Genomic DNA, 25,712 nt, shown 5'->3' on the forward strand with positions numbered 1-25,712 from the left:
ATATTACATCAATAAACCTGTATCAGCTACCGTCTATAGAAGGCATTGACAAGACTGAGGATCGGCCTGAAGATCTACCTGATCTCAGATTGTAGAGCACAAAAATACGTCTAGAGGGATTTTAAATTATACATCTAAATTGTAACAATCGGAAGATATTGTTGATCAAAATCTGAAATTGTTTTTCTCTTCAAATTTCACTCATTTTTGAAAAATCATAGCTCAGTACTCATTGGAGATAGAGAGTTCCAAATGATCTCATTTTATTCAGAATTTCATATTCTAGAAAAAAGGCGGGAGAAATTTTCTGTCCGATCACGAGATTTGGCAGAAATAGCTGAAAACTGGAAAATGAGCCGAAAATAGGAGGTTTTTGGGCCATCCTGTATCTAGCACAAGGAAATTTTGCATGAAGAAATTGGTTCTGGACTTCTTCTAAGTACCCAAATAATATATCAAAAAATCAGAACTACAATATAAATTGCATGCACCAATGTATATATAGTGACTGGACTATAACGTGAACCTCACTATACGTTCGGTTATACACATCATCTTCAGATTAATCTATTTAAAATAGATTTTAAATGAACGCTTCACTGATATTTTTGTTATCTCAAATATTAAATTAGTTAATTCAAACCGTTATCATTCATATCACAATCATTTCTCCCTCTAAAAATAACGGTTCACTGTGAATGGAACAGAAATATCCTCCCTTATCAGCTAGTAACAGCGAAAACTTGAAAAGAAATAACTCAACAGCAAATTATCACGTCACCGAGATATTTCCACGATACTTTTGTGTACTCTATAAATATTCATTTTCAATTTTTGCGCTCATATTTTCGGCTGTCATCGTGTTACCGGATTGGTATTGGTCGAAATTTGGGGAAGGCGACGGGCGAAGTGGAGTGAATAATGAATGATGAATTATTCATGAGCTTTTCATCTATTAATAGTGAACCAAGTCTACAATGTAGCTTGTACAACATTTGCAGAGAATGTGGTTTATAGATTTTGGTGGGTGAGGATAAGATTTTCTTCTTCTTCTTTTTCTTCTTCTTCTTCTTCTTCTTCTTCTTCTTCTCTTCTTCTTCTTCTTCTTCTTTATTTCCTTCTTCTTATTTTTATCCTACCACTTCTCTCTCTTATTTGATCTTATCTACCTATATAGTTATTTTACTTTATTATTTTTCTTCAAATTATCCACTGCTACTGCTGTATATTACTTAAAGTTGATTACCCTGATCTACTTTCAGCCTACTTCATTTTATTAATCAATAATTTGATCTTATCCACCTATATAATTATTTTACTCTATCAATTTTCTGTTTTTTTCTCTTTAATATTCATATTGATTAAAACTTTTACAATATTTCCATTTATAAATAAATCCTTGGTTTAATCAATGAAATTAACGTTTTGTTAGAGTGTTAGTGGGAATAAGGATATTTTTAATATTCTTTCCGAAGAATGGACATTCATATGTCCAAAGCTTCACCAATTTATTTATATGCATAATAATATAATTATCTATAGTTATTATATTACAAATTGCTTTTTCATATCATATACAGTTCAATAATTATTTTCTTAGTCTATATTATGTAAATTCATCTATAATTTTACTGTATTGTAAGCTATTGTATATAAGTGTATAAGCCAGTATATATTGTAATCTACATAAATAAAGTACTCAATCAATCTCTCACTATGCCTTCTACTTCATCGCAACTCTTCCAATATTCTTTGGCCTCTCATTCAATAAGTAAGTCAATGGAAGGAAAATAATATTTAAAATGTGATAGTATCAATATTATTATTGATGGGAAGGATATTGTAAGCATAATTATTATTCCCTGAGATCAGCCGTTCACCTACCGATTGTCGGACACCATTTTTCATCGTAACGGCACTCTCATTGGCTAAGAAACAGTTGTAAGTGAGAATCAACCAATCGGAAGACAATGGCCCATATGAATAAAACCAGAGCAAATGCTCATGAGCAAGAGCATTGAGCATAAGGTTTTGCTCATGAGCAAAAGGTAGAAGCAAAAGCATTTGCTCATTTTATATGAATAAGCCTTACCTTATACTCTTACTTTATGCTCCTGAACTCTGTAGCAAATGCTCACGTATTTTAAAGACTTTTCATCAGCTGATTCGCTTTTGTAGCCTTACTTTGTTTTTATAGCTCACGGAAGCACTAAATATGCAAGTAGGGGGCACCGCTTATGTTTGCGTCGTCTGCTCTGTTTTCTATTTATAAATAAAGTTTCAGGTTAGTTGAGTTTAGAATTTTGATATAATAGCATGAAAAAATGTCATCTCTATAATAATCTTCAGCATATTCTTAAAATATCAATATCCTTCTTATAATCGTCTACACTCTCATCTTCTTAAATGCCTATTTCCTATTTTGTGATGGCTATCTTTATAACAGGTATCTTTTGTATTATTTATTTTTTTGTAGGGATAATGGTGATATATATCATGGTTGAATCTGAAAAGAGTTTTATAGTTCTCAACTATTGGTTGTGATCGTATCTGGTATAGGCAAGTTTCCTCTTCCTCATACGAATTAGTTGGCCAATTTTACTATGAGCAAGAGGTGATAAGCTGCTCTAGACTAGACTCACCTTTTTTGAAGCATTTGCTTCAAAAGTTGAGCAAATGCTCCAGTTTATCCATACAATTTTGAGTAAAAGCTTTTACTTTTGAGCAAATGCTAAAACTATTCTTTTGATGAACATGAGCAAAAGATTTTGCTCACGTTTATTCATAGAAAATGAAGCAAATGCTCCATATTTTAGAAGTATAAGCAAATGCTCAACTTTATTCATATGGCCCATTATGGTTTACGTGACGATAAAATAAAAATGTAGAACAAGTAAGCATATTCATAGAGAAAAGATAGCATTATTCTATCTATTCTGTATGGCATATTATTATCGATTTAAAGACTATCATCATAGAATTAATTATCCTCTTATATCATCCACCACTTTTATTATTATATAATGAGATTTCAACGATTCCCCGATGCACACGAGCAGTTTACAAGAACTAGTTGAACTGTTCAGAACACACCGTGTTTCAAATATTCCATGAAACAGAATTCAGAGACTTCTACTGAAGCCGTGAACAAATCTTCGACAAACATGTTTGTTGAAACAGTTTGGGCAAATTTTATTATGTTTGACAAACAATGTTTGCCCATGGTCAGTGTGGACGCGTCACCAAACAAAATATTTGTAAGTGAGGTGAACAGGTTTTTATATTTTACAGCAAACACTGAAAATGTTTGGAAAAAGAGTAATATTTTTTCGCCACACTGCACAGAAAGCAGCTGTTTTCCAATCCCTACGTAGATCTGAAAGACATTGTTTGCAGACGACTCTCGTCTGACGTCAGTACAGGTTTCTTTCCGGCCTAGGCCGGAAAGAGTACCCTTTCCTGCCGCTAACATGGAACTAAGAAAGGTGATCAAAAAACTTTTCATTATTTGTGCTCATTATTCGATAATTAAAACATTTATAATAATATCATCTTATTGTCATTTGAGAGAATAAAAAAGTATAAACTCAATCCCCCATATAATTAAACATCATCTCTCAGGTTATTTAGACAAATCAGAATAAAAAATAAAAATACTTAGACAATTTCCTGATATTCAGATTACCTCAGATTTGCTAGAGCTATAACCTTCGACTTTTGCTTTTGGAAGTGCTTAATTAACAATTATTCTCATATAATTATATATTGTTTATTTTTGTGTGTGACGAAAAATAGCGTTCGCACCACGGGCAAAAATGTTTTTCCGGCTCTCAATCTTTTCTAGTCCTCGGCCTATGGCCTCGGACTTGAAAACCGATTTCGAGCCGGAAAAATCTCATTTTCTGCTCTAGGTGCGAAATATACTATTGTTTGACAAACAATGATTGCCCAAACTTTTTTAAATGTTTGTCCCTGAGCCCCTCGACAAACATTTTTGCTGAACATGTATGTCGAACATTTGTTTAGTGTGAATACGGCTTGAGAATGTATGGAATATAATGATAATAATGCATGTATGCTGAACTTACCCGGTGGTAGATTCCTGTTGTAGTCACGTGAGAGAACAAATGTCGGTCGACAATCGCTATGTGTGAAAACAAACAAAATGTAGAACAAGTAAGCATATTCATAGAGAAAAGATAGCATTATTCTATCTAATCTGTATGGCATATTATTATCGATTTAAAGACTATCATAGAATTAACTATCCTCTTGGATCATCCACCACCATAAAATGAGATTGCAACGATTCCCCAATGCACACAACGAGAAGTTTACAAGAACTAGTTGAACTGTTCAGAACACACCGTGTTTCAAATATTCCATGAAACAGAATTCAGAGACCTCTACTAAAGCCGTGAACAAATTTTCGATAAACATGTTTGTTGAAACAGTTTGGGCAAATTTTATTATTATCAGTAGTAGTAGTAGTAAACAACCTTTATTGACAATAATACAATACAATAATAGAATTTATTACATAATAAATTGAATCATATTAGATATTATTAGGTTGGTGACTGGCATAACCTTTGAAGTTGTCTGCCAGGAGTCGGTCATAGCCTAATAATTGAATTTCAATATCAAATCCTTTCTCAAATTCAAAGCCGCTATCAGAAATGCTGTCAATCCATCCCAACTCTTCCCGTTCAGCCATTCGATAACCTCAACCTCGGAGAGTCTACATTTCCCAAGCCATGTTCTTCGGACACCCGCCAATATCGGACAAACCCCCATAAAGTGCAGCATGTCCTTTTTCTCTGCCAAACTGCACAAGGAACATAACCACTGTCTCCCCTCTCTTGCATGCGCAAAGTTGAGATAGAAGAGTGAACCTCTGGCTTTAAAAATCAAACTTATCTTTTTTCCATCATAGCCCGAGTTTAGATAAGATTTAACATCACTCCGCTGTTCTAACTGTTTATAAAGCGGATGAAACTCTGCTTGATTAGCTCTCCTTACCCATTCAACTCTCATTTTCTCTTTCATTCCTTCGCACATGGACCTGAAATCATTTCTCCATTCAGTCCTATTTATCAAACATCTCACTAGGTTACAGTCCAATTCCTCGTCCTATCTCATCCAGTCTCTACACCAAAAACTCTCCTTTCTCAATACTTTCTCTGCTAACTCTCTAGGCAGTCTTCCCCTGGGCAGTCTCATAACTCTGAACACATACTCCACATGTAGTTTCAAAACGAACAGAAACACATGCTCAATATCAAATCCAGGTGCAATACATAATTAGGTGTTGTTTGTGGCAGCATTAAAAGTTTTTTAGCAAAAAATCGTTGCAAAGTCTTATGTTATGGCAAATCTTATTATGTTTCGACAAACAATGTTTGCCCATGGTCAGTGTGGACGCGTCACCAAACAAAATATTTGTAAGTGAGGTGAACAGGCTTTTATATTTTACAGCAAACACTGAAAATGTTTGGAAAAACAGTAATATTTTCTTGCCACACTGCACAGAAAGCAGCTGTTTCCCAGTCCCTACGTAGATCTGAAAGACATTGTTTGCAGACGACTCTCGTCTGACGTCAGTACAGGTTTCTTTCCGGCCTAGGCCGGAAAGAGTACCCTTTCAGCCGCTAACATGGAACTAAGAAAGGTGATCAAAAAACAGCTGATCAAAAAAATGTTCATTATTAATAATTAAAACAATTTATAATAATATCATCTCATTGTCATTTGAGAGAATAAAAAAGTATAAACTCAACCTCCCACATAATAGAACATCATCTCTCAGGTTATTTGGACAAATCAGAATAAAAAATAAAAATACTTGGACAATTCCTGATATTCAGATTTGCTAGAGCTATCACTTTCCACTTCTGCTTTCGGAAGTGCTTAGTAAACAACTATTCTTATATATATATATAGGCTATTGTTTATTTTTGTGTGTGGCGAAAAATAACGTTCGCACCACGGGCAAAAATGTTTTCTTGGCTCTCAATCTTTTCTAGTCCTCGGCCTATGGCCTCGGACTTGAAAACCGATTTCGAGCCGGAAAAATCTCATTTTCTGCTCTAGGTACGAAATATACTATTGTTTGACAAACAATAATTGCCCAAACTTTTCAAAATGTTTGTCCCTGAGCCCCTCAACAGACATTTTTGCTGAACATGTATGCCGATCATTTGTTTATTGTGAATACGGCTTGAGAATGTATGGAATATAATGATAATAATGCATGTATGATGAACTTACCCGGTGGTAGATTCCTGTTGTAGTCACGTGAGAGGACAAAGAGCTCCTTGCTTAATGTCATGTGCAGGAAACTGAAAAACATGAATTATAATCAAGTCAATTTCGATGTAAAAGGTCATCCAAACACGATACACATCTATGCTATAGTAAAGGAAAGAACTGGCTTATACACGTACGGGATAGGAACATTATGTTTGACGCATCATCACGTCTACACATATTTCTTGAGACTACAATGCGGATATTTACCAACTTTAGTCATCGATTACTCTCTTATGACTCCAAAAATGACTTTAGATGTTTGTCTCTGCTGGTATAGTGAGGTACACGTTTTAATGACATCGGAGAAAGATAGCAGAACAACGTTGCCGATCCTCTGTCTTGTCAATGCCTTCCATGGACGGTAACTGATAAAGGTTCATTGATGTACTCGTAATAATTGTTCATTCTCGTTTAAAATAATCAAATGTATTTTAATAAGCAAGAAATTATATTTCTCAATAATTTCATAATGAATTCTTATAATTAAGATATAGTATATTTTGCACCTAGGGCCGAAAATGAGACTTTTCCGGCTCGAAATCAGTTTTCAAATCCGAGGCCGTAGGCGGAGGACTAGAAAATATTGAGAGCCGGAAAAACATTTTTGCCCGTGGTGCGAACGCTATTTTTCGTCACACACAAAAATAAACAATATATAATTATATGAGAATTATTGTTTATTAAGCACTTCCAAAAGCAAAAGTCGAAGGTCATAGCTCTAGCAAATCTGAGGTAATCTGAAAAACAGGAAATTGTCCAAGTATTTTTTTTCTATTCTGATTGTCTAAACAACCTAAAAGATTATGTTCAATTATGTGGGAGGTTGAGTTTATACTTTTTTATTCTTTCAAATGACAATAAGATGATATTATTATAAATGTTCCAATTATTGAATAATAAACTCAAATAATGAAAAGTTTTTTGATCAGCTGTTTTAGCACACTTGAAATTTAGCGGCCGGAAAGAAACCTGTTCTGACGTCAGACGAGAGTCGTCTGCACATAATGCCTTTCAGATCTACGTAGGGACTGGAAAACAGCTGCTTTCTGTGCATTGTGGCGAAAAAATATTTTGTTAATTATTGATTTCACATTTTTAAAAGACGATCTGGCAACAGGGCGAAGCGAGTAAGAGATAGCGGTATGCGCTTTGTTGAATGATAGACGAGGATAGCAATACCATTGCTGAACAAAAACTGCCATTATAACGTGGACCTCACTATAGGACCAGCAGACCGTCACTTCTGTCTTTATCTTATTCATCTCCATATGATATTTATCTCGTGAAATCTCATGGGAGGTGGTTACAGCTCTTTCTAAACTTATTTTATTGTCTAAAATCTAAAATTTAAATCCAACTAGTTCACAGAAATTCAGTCAAATGCTCCAAGGATCTCACATATTTGCGAAGGTACAAAAAGCATGTGCACTTTCTCACACCTGTCACCATTGGTTGGATGAGTAGCATTAATGTTATATATAAGGAATGCTGTCAATTTGAAGTGAATGCTACTCTTCATCCCAAAGAGACCTAAATTTGTGTGTTTGCTGGCGGCGGCACTAATCGACGTTTTCGTATCGATAGTCGATTTGGTTCGATTAATCGAGGTGTGTCCTTTGAGGTAGCGCTGGGCATTCACTTATTGCACTTGTCAGGAGGGACTTGGATTTGAAGCCCAGTGTGCTTAGTGCTTAATTTTAGTTGGGTGTGCTTAGATTGGTGCTTAATTCGAAACGAATGACACTTTGCTGCGACAAAGTCCCACAGGACTCGGGATCAAAGGAAGACTCGGCTGAGAGAGAGAGAGTGAGTGAGTGGAGAGGGGATATGAAGGACAAGGTTGAGAGAGAGAAAGGAGAGGTGATATAGAGGACAAGGTAGAGAGAGAGAGAGAGGGAGAAGAAGGGTAGTTGAAGGATTGGATGAAGAAAAGGATTTGGAGAAGAGGAGGTGATAGGATGTAGAGGAGGATGAGGATGAAGAGGAGAAGGAGGTGGGAAAGAGGAGAAGGAGGAGGTGATGAAGAGGGAATGAAGGATTAGAAGAAGAGGAAGAAAAGAGGAGGAAGGAGAGAGGGTGATGGTGAGAGGAAGATGGAAGATTAGAAGATGAGGAGGTGATAGGATTGATTGATTGATTGATTGATTGATTGAGTACTTTATTTATGCAGATTACAATATATACTGACTTATACACTTATATACAATAGCTTACAATACAGCAAAATTATAGATGAATTTACATAATATAGACTAAGAAAATAATTATTGAGCTGTATATGATATGGAAAAATATGAGCTGTATAGGATGGAGAGGAAAGGAGAAGGAGAGGTCAAGATGGATGATTGGAAGAAGAGAAGGTGAAAAGATGGAGAGGAGAATGAGGAAGAAGAGAACGAGGAGAAGAAGGAGGAATAGAAGGAGAAGTAGAAGGAGACGAAGAAGAGGAAGAAGGAGAACAAGGTGAAGATTATGAAGAAGAGGACGGAGAACAAGAACAATAACAAAATCAAAGAAGAATTAGGTGAGAGGGAAGAAGGAGTAGATGCAGAAGAAGCAGAATAAGGAGGAGATGGAGGAGAAGGTTGAGGAAAAGGAGGAGGAGGAGGAGGAAAGGTTGATTGAGAGAAAAATGAGAAGAATGTGATGGATGAAGAGAAGAAATAGAAGATTGGGAGGTATTACATCTAAAGATTCTAAAGAGGGTTAGTGGTGGAAGAGTATGTGATAAAGAAGAGGATGAGGAATAGAATGAAAGGTTGAGAAGGAGGGAAGAAGAATGATGATTTAAGAGAGAGGAGAGATATATATGTGGTGGTTAGATGAAGAAAGAATGGAAAAGAAGAAAGAGTAAAGGTGTGAGGCAACATGAGGAAGAATGGATGAAGAGAATAGGATGAAGAAGAGGAGAAGGAGGAGTAGGATGAGACAAAGGAAGAGGAGGAGAAGAAATAGGAGGAGGTGTGGGTGGAGGAGGAGGAGGAGGAGTAGGAGGATGAGAAGAAGTGGAAGGAGGTGGAGGATGAAAGAAGATGCAAGTGAATTTGAGTGGAATGGAGTGTACTGATGATGAAGCAGAGTGGAATGAAGAGTAAACAAATTGATGGTTTGTATCAACGTCACCTGTCACTGATAGGTATCTCTCTCCTCTTCTATCTCACTCACTTGTTTATTCTCCCTATATCATTCTCACTCACTCTCTGTCTCTCTCTCTTACTGCACTCAATGTGTTCTATTCATTGGATAGATAAAGAAGAGGATATAAGAATAAGAAACTAGATTGTAAAATCTCATGAGCAACTAAGTAGGAACTAGTATCATTCAAATATAAGATGGGAATGGGAAAAATCAAGAGTTTTGTTAGTGATGATGTCCAAGGAAGCCATAGACTTGTTCAAAGGTGATCATGAGAGAGATAATGATAATTATAAAAAATTAATATTTTAATCCATTATCATGTTTGTCACACTCAGCTTACTTGCATTGTGAAATCATTCACATTAAACTAGTATCACATTTGAGGTGAACTGTCCTTTAATCTAATAAATTATTCGTATTTGATACTGTAAACAATCAATACGATAATGTATTGATACGATACGTATGGATATTAATCTCTCATTATCATCCGCGATACGACTCATTACTCACGCTAGTATAATATAAAATACAGCTCAGGGCAGTTTGCACAGTGTAGATTGCTAAAATCGATTAAGTTAATCACGTTTAAGTTAATCTGAAAGTTTAAACTTGAATCAGGTTTTCAGTGCATTCACTTATCCAGTTTAAGTTGAACTAGTTTAGCGTTAAGTTGGTAATAGAATGTCATCATTTATAATATCAGGAAGGCTGATTTTGTTATTTGTTTACAAACCATCAGTAAATTGAGGTTATGTAGCTACTATTTCCTCGTTCCAGATCCACAGAGCTGTAAGCTTTACGGGAATAAAAGTGAAAAGCGATCAAGAAGTTATTGAAAAAATGATGGAATGCTATACAAACTTATATTTAGTTGGTACCAAAAAATATATTTTAGAATGTTAAGATAAGAAATGTTATTCCGTCACGCTTAAATCTACTCGTTTATTAGAAATCTCTCGAAAGCAAAATATCTCAGTTATGTGTTATTAAAAACATGTTTTCTAATCAAAGACCAATTAAAAATTCTCTTATTTTCTATCAAGAGTGGTTTATTTAATCAAATACTGAATTGGCAGTTGGTTTACTCAAGCAAAACCGTTGAAAAAATTCTTTATGATCCCAGAAATTTAAATAATTCGTTTTTTGCCCAATTTTTCTCAGTTTAAAAATTTATTTGCAGTCATCTTTATCTATCGCATTAAAAACTTCCATCAATTTCTTCATTTTGATTATTTTTACATTCAAATAATGATTTACTATAACCTAAATAATTATTATTATCATCTACAGAAGCATTAAAAACAACAGTTAAAATATAATTTACTATCAGCTGTTTCCCCATCAAATCTTCACAGATGTCAAGTTAATCTAAATTATTTGGTTTAAACCTCCTGCTTTGGAGGTTTTAACTTTCCCAGAGTTTAAACTCAATACAGAGTTTAAACTGATACTGTGCAAATGGAATTTCAGTTTAAACCAAAAAAATCCAGATTTGGTTTGAGCTTTAGCTTAAACTTAAACTGTGCAAACGGCCCTTAGAACTATTATTCTATCAAATTGAATAGATTGATTGAAAAATAAATCGCCAGGGTAGTTGAGAACCCATGTATCAACAACAAAACAACTGCTATTTTCAATTTTCTCTCTAGAAATAAAATTAATGGTGGTAGGCCTACATTCAGCTGAAAGCTGAATCAATATCATTATTTTCGTAAGAAATCACGCTAAGAAAATAAAGCCTGGCTCAGTCAAGCTAGCTTGTTAAACTGTTGACAAAACGTAGTGGGTAGAGCAGCTTACATGGTACAAGTATTTGCCAGTTGAACAAGGCAGAATGAAACGACGAAGACGAAGAAGAAGAAGAAGAAGACGAAGAAGAAGAAGAAAAAGAAGAAGAAGAAAGAGTCATGTTGAAGGGGGACCTGGAATTCGCCCCTAACCTACAAGAGCTGATAATGCGTGGTCTAAAACAATATAATACACGCCATTCGATTGAACCCCGCTATAAACCAGGTCACGGTGAAACCACAACCCTTTCTCTGTTTCTTCTTCTTCTTCTTCTTCTCCTTCTTATTCTTCTTCTTCTTCTTCATCTTATTCTTCTTCTCCTTCCTCCAAAACTAACATTTTCTCTTACTCTATACATTAACATGGCTCTTCTTCTTTCTCATCTTCTTATTGGCTCTTCTCCTTCTCATCCTTGTCATTCATTTACTCTTTTCCTCTTCTTCTTCTTCTTATTTTCATCTTCTCCTTCTCATTCTTCCTCTTTTTTCCCTTTTTCTCCCTGGTATTCTATAACAAACAATTCTTATAACAAACATTTTTTAATACTCTGTACTTCAAACTTCAACATAGCTCTTCGTCCTCGTCTTATTTTCCTCCTTTTTCCCTTTTTCCTCTTCTTCTCATTCTTCTCCTCTTCCATCTTCTCGTTCCCATTTTTCATCAGCTTGTTCTCCACCCACTGGTTTCACATTTTCTTTTGTCTTGCTTCAGGCTTTTCATTCCCATTTTTTATTCTTTTATTTCTTCCTCCCACATATTGATAATCTTTTCGTTGGTTCTCTCATTCTCCACTCGATTTTCTTCCTCTCCAATCTTCTTTCTCTTATATTCCATCATCGTCTCCTTCTCGTTGGTTTTACATCTTCTTCCCGTCCTGCTTGTTATTTCTCCTCATTATCCTTTCAATTTCCCCTTCCTTTTATTAGTTCTCTCATTCTCCTTTTTTCTATTCCCACTTCTTTATTTCACTAACTGTTTCTACTTCTTCTTGTACTGATCCTGGCTCGTTATTCCTCTTCTTTAGTCTTTCAATTCTTTCTCCCACATTATGATTGACTCCCCTTCTTTTCGTTGATTCTATTATTCTACTTATTCTTCAAATTCCACTTTCTCCTTTCTTCTGTTCACGTGTGGGAGCATATTTTCTTTATCACCACTCCTCCTCATCCACTTCCTCCTCCTCCTCCTCCTCCCACTCCTCCTCCTCCTCCCACCTTGAAAAACATGCTGCAAAAATTTTCCCATTTGACGGTCACGACAATATAACTCGTATCACACATTTTTGCGGTGGACTGTACCACCTCTCTTGTTTCCCATAATATGCTGGAAATTAATCGTCAGTTACTGTGTATTACTGTATATTGTATACAGTTCTTTATAAGCGGTGAGTAACAGTTTTGAGTTGTGGAACTGAGCTATAGTGAGGTCCACGTTATAATGGTATTACTATCCTTGTCTATCATTCAACAAAGCGGTTAGAGCTACCTCTTTCTCGCTTTGCTCCATGCAAGATCGTCTTTTAACAATGTAGAATTGATAATTTATAATAATTATATATTGATCAACAAAATATTTCATCTTAATATTATGAAAATTCATCATGGAATTATTAAAAATTATAACTTCTTGCTTGATAGAATGTAATATTGATTATTTCAAACTAGAATGGACAGTTAATATTACATCAATAAACCTGTACCAGCTACCGTCTATGGAAGGCATTGACAAGAGAGAGAATCGGCAACGTTTTTCTCCTATCTTTTTCCATTGCCATAATAACGTGAAACTTACTATAGGTGCAAAGTTAGTAGACAGAAGGTTGGTCACTAATCTATAGTATTTTAGTTGAAATGCAATTGGAGTGGGGGAACTGCAGCCGTGACGTAGGCTGTAGTACAGAGTAGGCAGAATATCGCATTCTTGAAAATCATACGGTGACATATAGTCAAATTATATAACACAAACATTTTCTGACATGAAAGATTCTGTTTCTGCTTTACAATAATTATCAAAACATTTGAATAATACAAGCATTTTGCAATATAAAAGCAAAAAACCAACCTCCCAACCTTCCCTTTCAAACCCTTAAGGTTTCTTTATCTTCTAGGTCGATCGTGTTTATATTTTGTAGTTTGGCTATACATCAGCTTGTGAATTTCGGGGATGAGATATTTTGATTCTCGTAGAACATGTGCTCGATACCAGCATGTGTTCAGTACATTTATATGAATGAAATTCATTGGATTTATCGGGATCGGTTTATTGTTTTATTGCAATGCATTGGTTATCAAGATTTTTATGGGTTAATCTGAAATTATAATAGTATAACTTGTCTACTAACGCTTTTCCAGCTTATTAAATTTTTCATGTCACGTTTCTAGATTATTGAACATTTTCAACTTCATTTTATTCAAACAAGTTGAATGAACTTAAAATATTTAACAACATCATTAGAATCGTTTATTTATCCGCTATAAGTACGGAGAATATTAAAGTTCTAGGTCAATCTTGAGGGGATTAAACGACGAAGTTTTTGAATATACAGTGAATAAACTGTATGCTCAGTGTGGTTACTCATAACTTTTTTACTACACGTGACGTCACGCTGGCATTCCCCCCACCACTTCGAATCTTACACCTGTGAGTGATCAGCCTTCTGTCTACTAACGTTGCTATAGGTGGTCTCTTATTTATATATTTAAAAGCGAAATGGCACTCACTCACTCACTGACTAACTCACTCACTCACTCACTCACTCGCAAAACTAAAAATCTACCGGACCAAAAACGTTCAAATTTAGTAGGTATGTTCAGTTGGCCCTTACAGGCGCACTAAGAAATCTTTTGGCAATATTTTAACTCTAAGGGTGGTTTTTAAGGGTTTTAAAGTTCGTTTTAGCATGTATATTCTTCTTATTCTATTAATTACAATGTGTCCATACCTCTTCTCTTCTCTATACTTATAAAAGGCTAAGCCCCAACAGACTGAAATCACACCACAGCCCAAACTACTAAGCCTAAAAACTTGAAATTTTGCACGATTGTTCATGGTAGCCTGAAAACATCCACTAAGAAAGGATTTTTAGAAATTTGCCCCCCTGAGGGAGCTGGGGCCCCCCCAAGATTTTGTACTTTCCAACCGCTCATTGCACAGCAAAGTCATGAGGAACTTTTTTGTTCAGCTACGAAAAAAAATTAGATTTATGCAGAAAAATTCCAATCAGGAGCACAGGGGGGTCCAGGAGAGGGCATTTTTCAAAAATTTCGATGTAAAATCACACTACAGCTCAAACTAATTGTCCTACAGACTTGAAACTTTGCACAAATATTCTTCAAACATGCTAGACGCGCACTAAGAACGGATTTTGAGATATTTAGCCTCTAAGGGTTTCAAAGGATGAAAAAGGATCCTATTAAGTAAGGTTATGAACATGGTAAGGTGAGTGCCATATGGAAATGAGATAATTATTCATTGACATGTGATATTTAACATATGTTGTAATCATTGGAAATAACAAAATAATATGATAGAAATTAAAAAAAGAACATATCTGTTCAATATTGCTTTCTACCTGATTCCACTCAAGCTCAATTAATAATATGTTCTGATAATTGATAAATATGTTTAATAATATTATTATGATTGAATTATAAAGTATTGTTTTAATAATTGATTATTATCATTGATATAATAATAGTATTGTTTTGGAAATCATAAATATTTTATTTTCACAAACTTGTATAATTTAATGGTGAATGTGGAACAGCTGCATCAAAGAAATCATCTCAAAAACATATGTTTAGGAAAACCATAGTTTTGAACTTCGTTTTCTGATGCAGCTACACATGCAAAATCAGCCTACACATGGCATGTATTACGTAATAAAGTCTACAGTTTTATCAATGCTGTATCGGCAATATGAAAACGCATGCAGTTAATATGTCTTTAAATAAAGGTGTTGATATCTACATGATAATATTCTCTACCATTTTATTCAATAAAATTTCAAAATTATTCAAGCCTTGATAGAATGATGACTCACTGTACAGTCAGTCGGAAATTTTAATATTGAAATGAGGGGTATTTTGGCAAGCTGAACAAAAAAGTAAGGCCTATGTACCTTTTGATATTATTTCTTCAAATGGAAAATGAGTTTTGTTGGTTGTCAAACTCCCCTGAAAGAGGACTATCCATTTTATCTATCTTTTAGTAAAATAACAATGATTTCTGCATTGAATAACATCTATCTTGCCAACAAGAATCGAACTCTTTGTGAATTTAGATATGACCTACACTTAGATTATATAATTCTATTAATAAATTCATGGAAATTGAAGTACTTTTTTCAGTTAGTTGATGATTAGTTGATAATTGATTATCAATAGAGAAAATTATTATAATTTTATCAATACAGAATTAGTTGAATGAATTGTCGATGTACTGAGTTCTTGGTCAACAATTATTCAATATTGGTATTTATCCAATCATTATCTTTTTTCAGAAGTTATTTCATTTGAATTAGAAAATGAAATAAGCTCCTAAAAAAATAAATTAAATTTATAAAGCCTAAAAATAAATGTATAAGCTCCTATCAATTTATCATTCGTAACAATGAATAATTCTTCAAAACATGAATTTAATGAAATAAAAAATTGCCCATACTTCTGTATTCATGTTTGCATGTTTTCCACTTGTGATAGCCAAAATATTGTGGAGCGAGCTGCACGGCGAATTGTAATCGAGGGCTCCGATTGGCTGAAAAGTTCAGCGTTCGGAGTGAGGTGAGGCGATCAGTTAGAACAGAGGCAAGCGTCACGGCGAATGGTTCGGAGTACGGTACGGCGAATGAATAACAGCTGATTTTTAACATTATGAAACATATGCTCATGTTCGTTGAAAGGCAAGATGTTCGGAGGAATGCTCGGTTTGCTGCGCGGTTCGAGGTTCGGTTCGGCATGTGTGGACCTTTAGTTGTTACAGGACATTTATACAGATCACAGGCCAAAGCAACAAAATAATCTATCTTTTCTTCTTTTTCTTCTTCTTCTTTTTCTTCTTCTTCTTCTTTTTCTTCTTCTTCTTCTCTTCTTCTTCTTCTTCTCTTCTTCTTCTTCTTCTTCTTCTCTTCTTCTTCTTCTTCTTCTTTTTCTTCTTCTTCTTCTTCTCTTCTTCTACTTCTTCTTCTACCTATATCTAAAAGGCTAAGCCTCGACAAACTGAAATCACATCACAGCCCAAACTACTAAGCTTCAAAACATCCACTACAGAAGGATTTTCAGAAATCTGCCCCCCCCCTGAGGGAGCTGGGCCCCCAAAACTTTCACTTTTTAACCGTTCATTGCACAGCAAAGTCATGAGGAACTTTTCCGTTCAGGTACGATAAAAATCAGATCTATGCAGAAAAATTCCAATCAGGAGCACAGGGGGGTTCAGGAGAGGGCACTTCTCGAAAATTTTGATGTAAAATCACACTACAGCTCAAACTAATTGGCCTACAGACTTAAAACTTTGCACAAATATTCTTCAAACATGCTAGATGCCCACTAAGAACGGATTTTGAGATATTTTGCCTCTAAGGATTTCAAAGGATGAAAAAGGATCCTATTAAATAAGCTTATGGTAAGGTGAACTCCATATGGAACTGAGATAATTGACACATGATATTCTAACATATGTTGTAATCATTGGGAAGCTTAGAACAATTTCATCAATTAGCTGATCGAATTGATTTTGCGTTGATTGAGAGCGCGAGCTTACCACGTGTTTGTTCTATCATTGTATGCTTGGCCAGTTCGGTTTGCACCTTCTATCAGCTGTATATGGAGTCTCATACACTCCGATTAGAACAGAGTACGAAGGTTTTCTTTGGTTAGGAGTTTGTTGATAATTCTTTTTTCAAATTAAAATTTCATTGCCATCAAAAATCACATTGAAAACTTTCTTAATAGACAACAAGATTACAGAAACAAAATGTCAAACATATACCTACATTTATTTGTAGCACGGTCAGAAAAAGACAAACTTGAGTACTAGCCGTGAGTTTATTAAATATAACTTAATATAATATATTTTTTGTTAATATTTTGTGAATGAATCAATCACGAGTTGATGAGAGATGCGAGTAATTCCTTATGGTTAATATTTTGTGAATAAATTTTGTGAATGAATCAATCACGAGTTGATGAGAGATGCGAGTAATTCCCTATTTGATCCGAATGGTTATTCATAATACAGTAGTCGGGGTCACTGCAATCAAAATTTTTTTATTCTGTACGGTAGCTAATAAATTTCATACGTATTGATTGTCCATAATGTATCCAGTGTCCATAATGGAAGTAATTGAACTACTCAAAATTAATGGCTTACTGGTCCCTCATAGATTTATAGTATTCCTGGTGATAAGCCTGTCTTTTTCAGCATTGTCTGTTAATAATAAAGCTTAATTTACAACTAGCTTATCCAGCGAACTTCCTACCGCCAATGTATCTCATGTTACACTTGACTTTATTTGGTGAATCATGAAATTTATCTGACAATCAACATGTTCATTTACAACTCAATAAGGACTTCCTATGTGCTTAGTCATGCAGCATTCATTATTCTGAAAACATATTATTCCTCTCAATCAATTGGTAGTAATATCTATCAGTAAAGTTTTCAATTAAAAAAAAGGTTATATCAGTGTTTCAAAGAAAAATATTCAATGTTTTCATAGCTGTAGATGTTCGATATATGTTCCAGGAAATATGCGATGTACGATGAATCACACAGAATTCCATATTCTTTCCATTTTAGGATGAATATAAGCTAACCTAAATTCAAAAAATTGTAAATTATTCTTTCATTCTTCAGTAATTAATGAATGCAATATGAATACTATACAATAAATATACTCTCTTTCTTTAGGTGAATAATTTTTTCAACATTTTCCAGTTTCTCAATGATAGGGGAGTGATAATTATTAGTATAGGTCTTCTAAGGGACCATTATCAACAGCTGGTACCAATCAACTACACTTCAACTCCAAACTACCGTTTTAATACCAGTACACAATAATTCATCACAGGGTGATATGTTATTACAGCTGGTAACTTTAGATGCTAAATCATATTATCACAATATGATCTTGAATCATGATCATCTTTTCGTTCTTCAGTAGCCGCTCGGCCGAAAATTTCGAAAACATATATGTCTGTAAAATGGATTGATAAAAATAATTATTATTAGCCCCCCTATTATAATTTCTGTCCAGAAACCATCCCCAATATTCACACAACATATTCCCAAAGTTTCATGCCGTTATGTCAAGTAGTTTTCAAGTCTACAGGGAACAAACAAACATACAAAGAAACACACAAACAGACATTCATTTTCTTATGAATAGATTTCCATTCGGGTCAAACAAAAGACTCTCTAAATTAACTAAATGAAGGTAGAATGATAAGGATTCAGTTCTGTTGTTTTAACATTTTTTCAAATCACTTTCAAAAAGTTCATGTAGTACCTACTATTGTGTTTGAGACATTTCTGGGTTCTGACGCTATCATAGTTTCACCACTATTCTGTTCCACAGTCCTATCTCTTGCAGTCGTTAACTATATCTATAATAATTATATAAAGTGAAGAACTGGCTTATGCACGTACGGGATAGGAAAATTATGTTCAACGCATCATCACGTCTGAACTACTGGACTAATTAACTTGAAATTTTGCTTATAAATTCTTAATTAACCAAGGATGGTTATAGGCCTATTCTCAATTCTTCAAAATTTCATCAAGTCAAGTTTTAAAATAGATCCTTGCGAAGCACGGGTTCTTGCTAGTCTATTATATAATAATGGAAAAATTTGCTATCACATATGGGATGGGAAATACATGACTGACACATCATAACGTCTGAACTACTGGACTGATTAATCTTGTAATTTGCATAAAGATTCTTAATTTACCGAGGATGGTTATAAGCCTATTTTAGATTCGTCAAGATCTGTAGGTGAAGTTTTCAGTTTGTCAAGTTTTTAATCAGACCCTTGCGGAGCACGGGTTACCTGCTAGTATGTTAATATAGAACTATAATCTAGAGAAAGTACCTCTTCGAAACAGTTGTTAACTGGTAACTAAATTAATAATTTTGTCAGGTTGGCATTAAGTTGAGTTGACTTTGTAAATTCATTTATAAAATTTATTGGGCACTGCTACTTCAATCACAGCTATTCCTGGGAATATTATATTACTAGCCGTCAAGCTCGCTTTGCTCGCCATATCCGTTTAGCCAGACGTTTAGTCTGGATCCCGACTGGATCGTCCTAACATATGATAAAAATGCAGGCGAGCGAAGCGAGCCTGCTGATCTCATTCTTGAACGATCCAGTCGGGGGTCCAGGGGGCGGAGCCTCCTTGCTAGACGGATTTGGCGAGCGAAGCGAGCCTGATGGCTAGTACTTTATATCTGAGATTAAATCCTTCTGAGAGCCTCAAGTAAGGTCCACGTTGTAATGGCAGTTTTTGATTAACATTGGTTTTGTATCCTTGTCTATCATTCAACAAAGCAGTGTTATCATTTTTCAGCTCCGCAACGTTGCCAGATAGTTTTCAACAATGTGGGAATATAATTAATTAACAATTAAGTCTCAATTATGTTGCAATTGTCATATCATTTTAAATATATATTGTCATATTTAAATATATATATATATTCATTTTTAATGAATATTTTTAAATATATATTTTAATATATATATATAATATATATATATATATATATATATATATATATATATATATTCTCTTGACGAATAGAATATATATGATTATTTTGAACAAGAATGAACAGTTGATATCACATCAGATATACCGGTATCAGCAATCTTGTATGGCAGGCAGTGGCAAGACAGATAATCGGCAATGATGCTCTCCTATAATTTCTTGCTTAATGAAATATAATTGATTATTCTAAACGAGAATGAACAGTTGATATCACATCAGATATACCGGTATCTGCTTCTTGTATAGAAGGCAGTGGCAAGGCAGATATTCGGCAATTTTATTCTCCCATTTTTCTCTTCACTGCCATTATAACGTGCACTACACTATTATTTCTTGGTTTTTTCTCCAGAGAAACTATAGTGGGGTCCACGTTATAATGGCAGTGGAGAAAGATAGCAGAACAAGGTTGCCGATCCTCTGTCTTGTCAATGCCTTCTATAGACGGTAGCTGATACAGGTTTATTGATGTAATAATTAACGGTTCATTCTCGTTTAATATAATCAATTAGCCTATATATATATATTTATTTAGAAAGAAATCATATATTTTTATTTTTTCATAATGAATTTTCCTAGTTAAGATGAAATATTTTGTCAATAAATTATTAGCAATTCTACATTTTTAAAAGACGATCTGGCAACAGAGCAAAGCGAGAGAGAGATAGCGCTATCTGCTTTGTTGAATGATAGCAATATCATTGCTGATCAAATACTGCCATTATAACGTGGACTTCACTTATGACAGTTTCCAGGTCAAGAAGTATTTTACAGACCAATAAAGCTGTAAGGAACTTATGATTTTGTGAGTCATCACTTTTTATCCTCTCATAGTTGACAAGCTGCAATCTCCTCTCTACAGAAGACAATATTGTCGAGAAATGAAACAACTCAATAACATTGCACTGGATACTCTTTTAATCTAATTTTCCTCAACTCTTCTTTTATATTCTTCTCCATTTCCTTTCTCATTTATCCCTTCATAGTTTTCTTCTCTCACTCCTTTGAACAGGTTCTTGGTCTCTGCTCATCTTGTTGATCTGATCATGTTATTCTTCTTCTTCTTCTACACCCACCCCTTCATCCTTTCTCTCAATTGTCTTTATCTTCGTCTACTTGTTCTATTCTTTGTCTTCATGTTCTTGTTCATCTCGTTATCTTCTCATTCTTCTTCTTCTGCACCTACCCATTTTCAGCTTCTACTAAAAAACCATGTTTTTCACTGTTTTCTCGAAAACGGTTCTAACGTTTTTTTTCAAATTCATACTATGTATTGCTATTTATAAGCCCTATCAACCGACATGAGTCTCATTTCTGGAGAAATTTCAGGAGCTCCATAATATTCTTGAGAAAAATGGTGTATAATTACTAAAAAACCATGTTATTCACGATTTTCTCAAAAATGACTTGACCGATTCTTTCAAATTCATACCCTGTATAGTTATTTATCAGCTCTATCAACTGGCATGAGTCTCCTTCCTGGAAAAGTAATGGGGAGTCCACCTCATCCTTGAGAAATGGACTTTGTAACCTCCTTCTCGTGCATGAGGTAGGTAGGTAGAGCAGTGTTTATAAAAAGAAAACATAGTCGATATATTTCATCTGTAGAACAGCTGTTTCGACGACTTAAAAAAATAATTGAATTTCACAATTTATTTACACAGAGGAAGAAGTACTCTGAAAACAATTATATATACACATATAACAGTAGTCTGATCGTAGTTTCAAATACGTTGCCGCCAATCGTCATTATGTTATTCCCCTAAATTAGTCTCGTTCAAGAATGAGGCTTTCAGTTCAATGATCAAGGAAAGTTGTGTGAGTGTACCACACCAGATTATTTTCTACGTCTTCTTGTTCTTGTCCTAGCTCTTATATCATCATCTTGTTATATGTTTTCTTCTTCTTCTTCTTCTTTTCCTTCCTCTTCTTCTTCTTTTTCTTCTTCTTCTTCTTTTTCTTCTTCTTCTTCTTCTCCTCCTTCTTCTTCTTGTTCCTCTGTATCTGGAGCCTAAAATTATATAAATTGAGTTTTCTCCACCTTCTTTATCATCTGCTTCTTCGTCATTCTTATCATCATTATCATTATCATCATTTTCTTCGTTGTTATAAAAAAAACTGTAATTTACTCAGAAACGGAAGCAAAGACGTTGACTGAGAGGAAGTAGGGGAAAAAGTAGGGGGGAAGAGGACTAGAAAGGTGAGAGGGAGAGTTAGGAAGAAAAAGGAAAATGGTTTGAGGAAATAGTATGGAAGAAGATGGGTGAAGATGAGGTAAAGAGGACGAAACAGCAGAGAGGAAGAAGTGAGAAAAAAGTTTGAGAGAATAAAGGGGGAATAGGAGGGAGAAGTGGGTAAAAAGAGAGGATGTAAGACGGAATTGTGAGGAAAGGGAGAAAAATAAGGGTAAAGAGTTCTCCTCAATGAAGAGGAAGTTCCTTACTCAATTGAGAGGTAGTGAGGGAGAATGAGAAAAAAGGTTTCAGATGAAAGTGTAGAATGAAAAAAGAGTGAGGGAAAAAGTAGGTAAAAAGAGACATTAAGAAAAACGATTGCTTGAGACTGAGTGTCGACTGGCTTTGAAAACTACGAGAAGTTGAGAAGCATTGATCCCTGACTATTTTTATAGAGCAAATGACTGTGGAGACAAATAGGGGTGAAGGTAGGAAGGAAGAAAGGAAAGAAGAGGAAGAAGAAGAAGAAGAAGAGCGAAAAGAAGAAGAAGAAGATAGAGTGGGCTGGGAAAGACAACTATTACTGTAGGTACCTCGTACAATTGTGTATACTCATTTCCACGCTATGAGCAGATAGCTTGCACACAAATAGCTATGGGATTACTGACTAGTTTGCATTCATTTTTTCAGAAAACATATAGTCATCTTCTATAGATGGTAGCTGATACAGGTTTATTAATGTAATATTAACTGTTCATTCTCGTTTAAAATAATCTATTATGTTTTATCAAGCAAGAAGTTATATTTTTCATAATCAATATGAAATATTTCGTTTATTAATAATTATTCTACATTGTTAAAAGACGATCTGGCAACAGAGCAAAGAGAGAAAGAGATAGCGCTATCCGTTTTGTTGAATGATAGACAAGGATATCAATACCATTCCTAATCAAACACTGCCATTGTATCGTGAAACTCTCCATATCAATTTGAAAGCTGAGCTATAGGCTATCATATCTATTAGACTACTGTTCCGTATGACAATTAAAAGTCAAATAACTGTGAATCAGCCTAAAATTGATATATGAGGTAGAGATAAAGATAGAAAGCTTCACTTCCATAGGTGTTGCTATCCTTGTCTATCATTCAACAAAGCAGTCCTTTACTTTTCTACCTCCTCAACGTCGACAAATCGTTTTTCAATGGAGAAATATAATTAACAAAAATTGACAGTTGATATTACACTGGTATCAACTATCTTCTTTAGAAGGCAGTGGCAAGGCAGAGAATCGGCAACCACCGTTCTTCTATCTCTCCACTGCCATTATAATGTGGACCTCACTGTACACAATTGTCATTACACAAATCAATACAAAAGTAATAAACAAATGCGAAATTATTCTTCACGAACATGCCTTGGGAATATTACAAAGACCTACACCAATATTATGTCAATGAACTCAGAAATGTAACTGTTTTTATTTCCATTTTTTTTAAGAAATATATTTTCTAGAATGTGTAAACATGGTTATCTAAAGTATAATAAAGGAAAGAATTGGCTAATACACGTACGGGATAGGAAAATTATGTTTGACGCATCATCACGTCTAAACTACATGACTGATCAACATAAAATTCTGCATATGGATTATTAATCAACCGAGGATGGTTATAAGCCTATTTTCAATTCTCCAAGATTTCATTACGTCAAGTTATCAGTTTGTCAAGTCTTAAATTAGACCCCTAGTTGAAATCACAATCAAAAAGAGACAATGAACCCAGAAATTGAAAGATTCTCTTTTAGAATCTCATAAATATTTTGCATTGAGCTGTATAATTATGTGAAGTATAAATAGGCTATTTCAAAAGCTATTATAGAAAACCTGGATTCGCAAACAGTGACAGTGAAAATATAATCCTCATGAATTCTTATAGGACGATTCACACTCAGCCCAGCTGAGTGAGTATGAATACTACCATAAGAGCTCATGAGAATTACATATAAACTGTTCACTATCACTGTTGTTTTCGAGTCCAGCTTTAGGATCCAAAGATTTTGAAGTATAAATTTGCACCTTTGATAAGAAGCCAATGGAATATTTGAAAGCAATTTGGTGAGCTTAGGCCTATATTGAAGCATTGCGTGCATTAGATAATCTTTTTTTGTGACCTTAACATTTTTGATTGAATATCAACTTTTTATAAATTAATTGCCCTTTCATTGTTGTAAAATGTGAGTAGAATTCCCCCAAAATTCTTGAAAAATATGGATCAAATTGATATATAATCATATTTATATGATTTGTGATTGAATTCACAAATGAATAAATAAATGAATCATGTTATCAACTAACGACCTCACAGTTCAGTAAGGTTGAAGGATTTCTTCGATATCTCTACCCTGTCTTGTAGGGTAGGTAACTGTTGATTTTTGAGAAAAAATGAATGAATTTTAAGAGAAATAGAGAGAGTAAAAAGGCTTTGCGCAATTTTTTGTCAAATTTTCTCTACCTGAGCAAACCTAGAGTGACATAAGCCGTCATTGCTTTACAGTTTTTACCACACAACTGAGCTGACTTACTGATAAAACCGCGAAACCGTTCAAACTTCTCCTTCTCCTTCCTTTCCTCCTTCTCTTCCTCCTCCTCTTTCACTCCTTCACCTCCTCCTCCGTTTCCCTCTCCCACCTTCCTCCCGAAGGGAATTCCGTGTCAGGACATGCTAAACATTTTCCCCTCCTTTGTCTCAGCGAGACTTTCTGTCTCTTTTTGATAGAACAATGACGTCATCAATTGGGTTTCCCCATTGCGCATGCGCTATACTTTTCATTTTCACCCCTAGATTTAGATTTTCTCCTGCACCACCCTTCTTATCAGTTCTCTCTCTTTCTGTAAGTCAACACATAATTCTTCAGCCTGCACTTTCTACGATCTACGTCTTTGTTTTATTACTCATCTCTTTCTGCTTCTACGTCACCACTTTTCTATTCTACTAATTTTCTCTCTTCTTCTTCTTCTCCTTTTTCTTCTTCTTCTTCTTCTTCTTCTTCTTCTTGTTCTTCTTCTTGTTCTACTTCTCCTTCATTTTCTTCTTCTTCATTGGAATCATTTTTACTGAACATTTTTTGTTGAAAATTAAATGTAGAATCTACGATCTCCGGCTGTTACAATCTCTGTGGGACATTCTGTACATGATATTCATTCCGTTTTTTATATAGATATTTGTATTTGAATTTTGACGCCTCAAGTCCTCAGCGCCCTTGACACATATCTAGCTTTCTTCGCCGGAAAATCGGCCGCATGTCTCTTCTCCTCCTTTTTTTATATTCTTCCTCTTCTTCTTCTTTTCCTCCTCTTCTTTCTCTTCCTCCTCCTCCTTTCTTATCCCTCCTCCTCCTTCCTCCTCTCACCATTCTCCTGTACCTCTACCTATTCTTCTCTTTCTCCATCACATCCCTTTTCCTCTTCTTCGCCTCTTCTTATTCTTCTATATCTTTCTCTTTCCTCCTCTTCTTTTCCTTACCGTCTCATTCCC

General features: G+C 34.7%; 1 protein-coding gene across 1 annotated transcript in view; it reads right to left on the reverse strand.

Annotated features, from left to right (window-relative positions):
- Positions 1 to 24,731, reverse strand: part of LOC111053627 — a 75,591-nt gene extending 50,860 nt beyond the window's left edge. Inside the window, exons 1-2 of the mRNA XM_039436645.1 lie at positions 24,690 to 24,731; positions 6,271 to 6,341 (exon numbers count right to left, since the gene is read on the reverse strand). Of these exons, the coding sequence (XP_039292579.1) occupies positions 6,271 to 6,341; positions 24,690 to 24,721 (103 nt within the window). The 5' untranslated portion in view covers positions 24,722 to 24,731. The remainder of the gene's footprint in view (positions 1 to 6,270; positions 6,342 to 24,689) is intronic.
- Between the last annotated feature and the right edge of the window lie 981 nt (positions 24,732 to 25,712).

The sequence above is a fragment of the Nilaparvata lugens genome, chromosome 10, assembly GCF_014356525.2.
Source record: "Nilaparvata lugens isolate BPH chromosome 10, ASM1435652v1, whole genome shotgun sequence".
Lineage (NCBI taxonomy): Eukaryota > Metazoa > Arthropoda > Insecta > Hemiptera > Delphacidae > Nilaparvata > Nilaparvata lugens.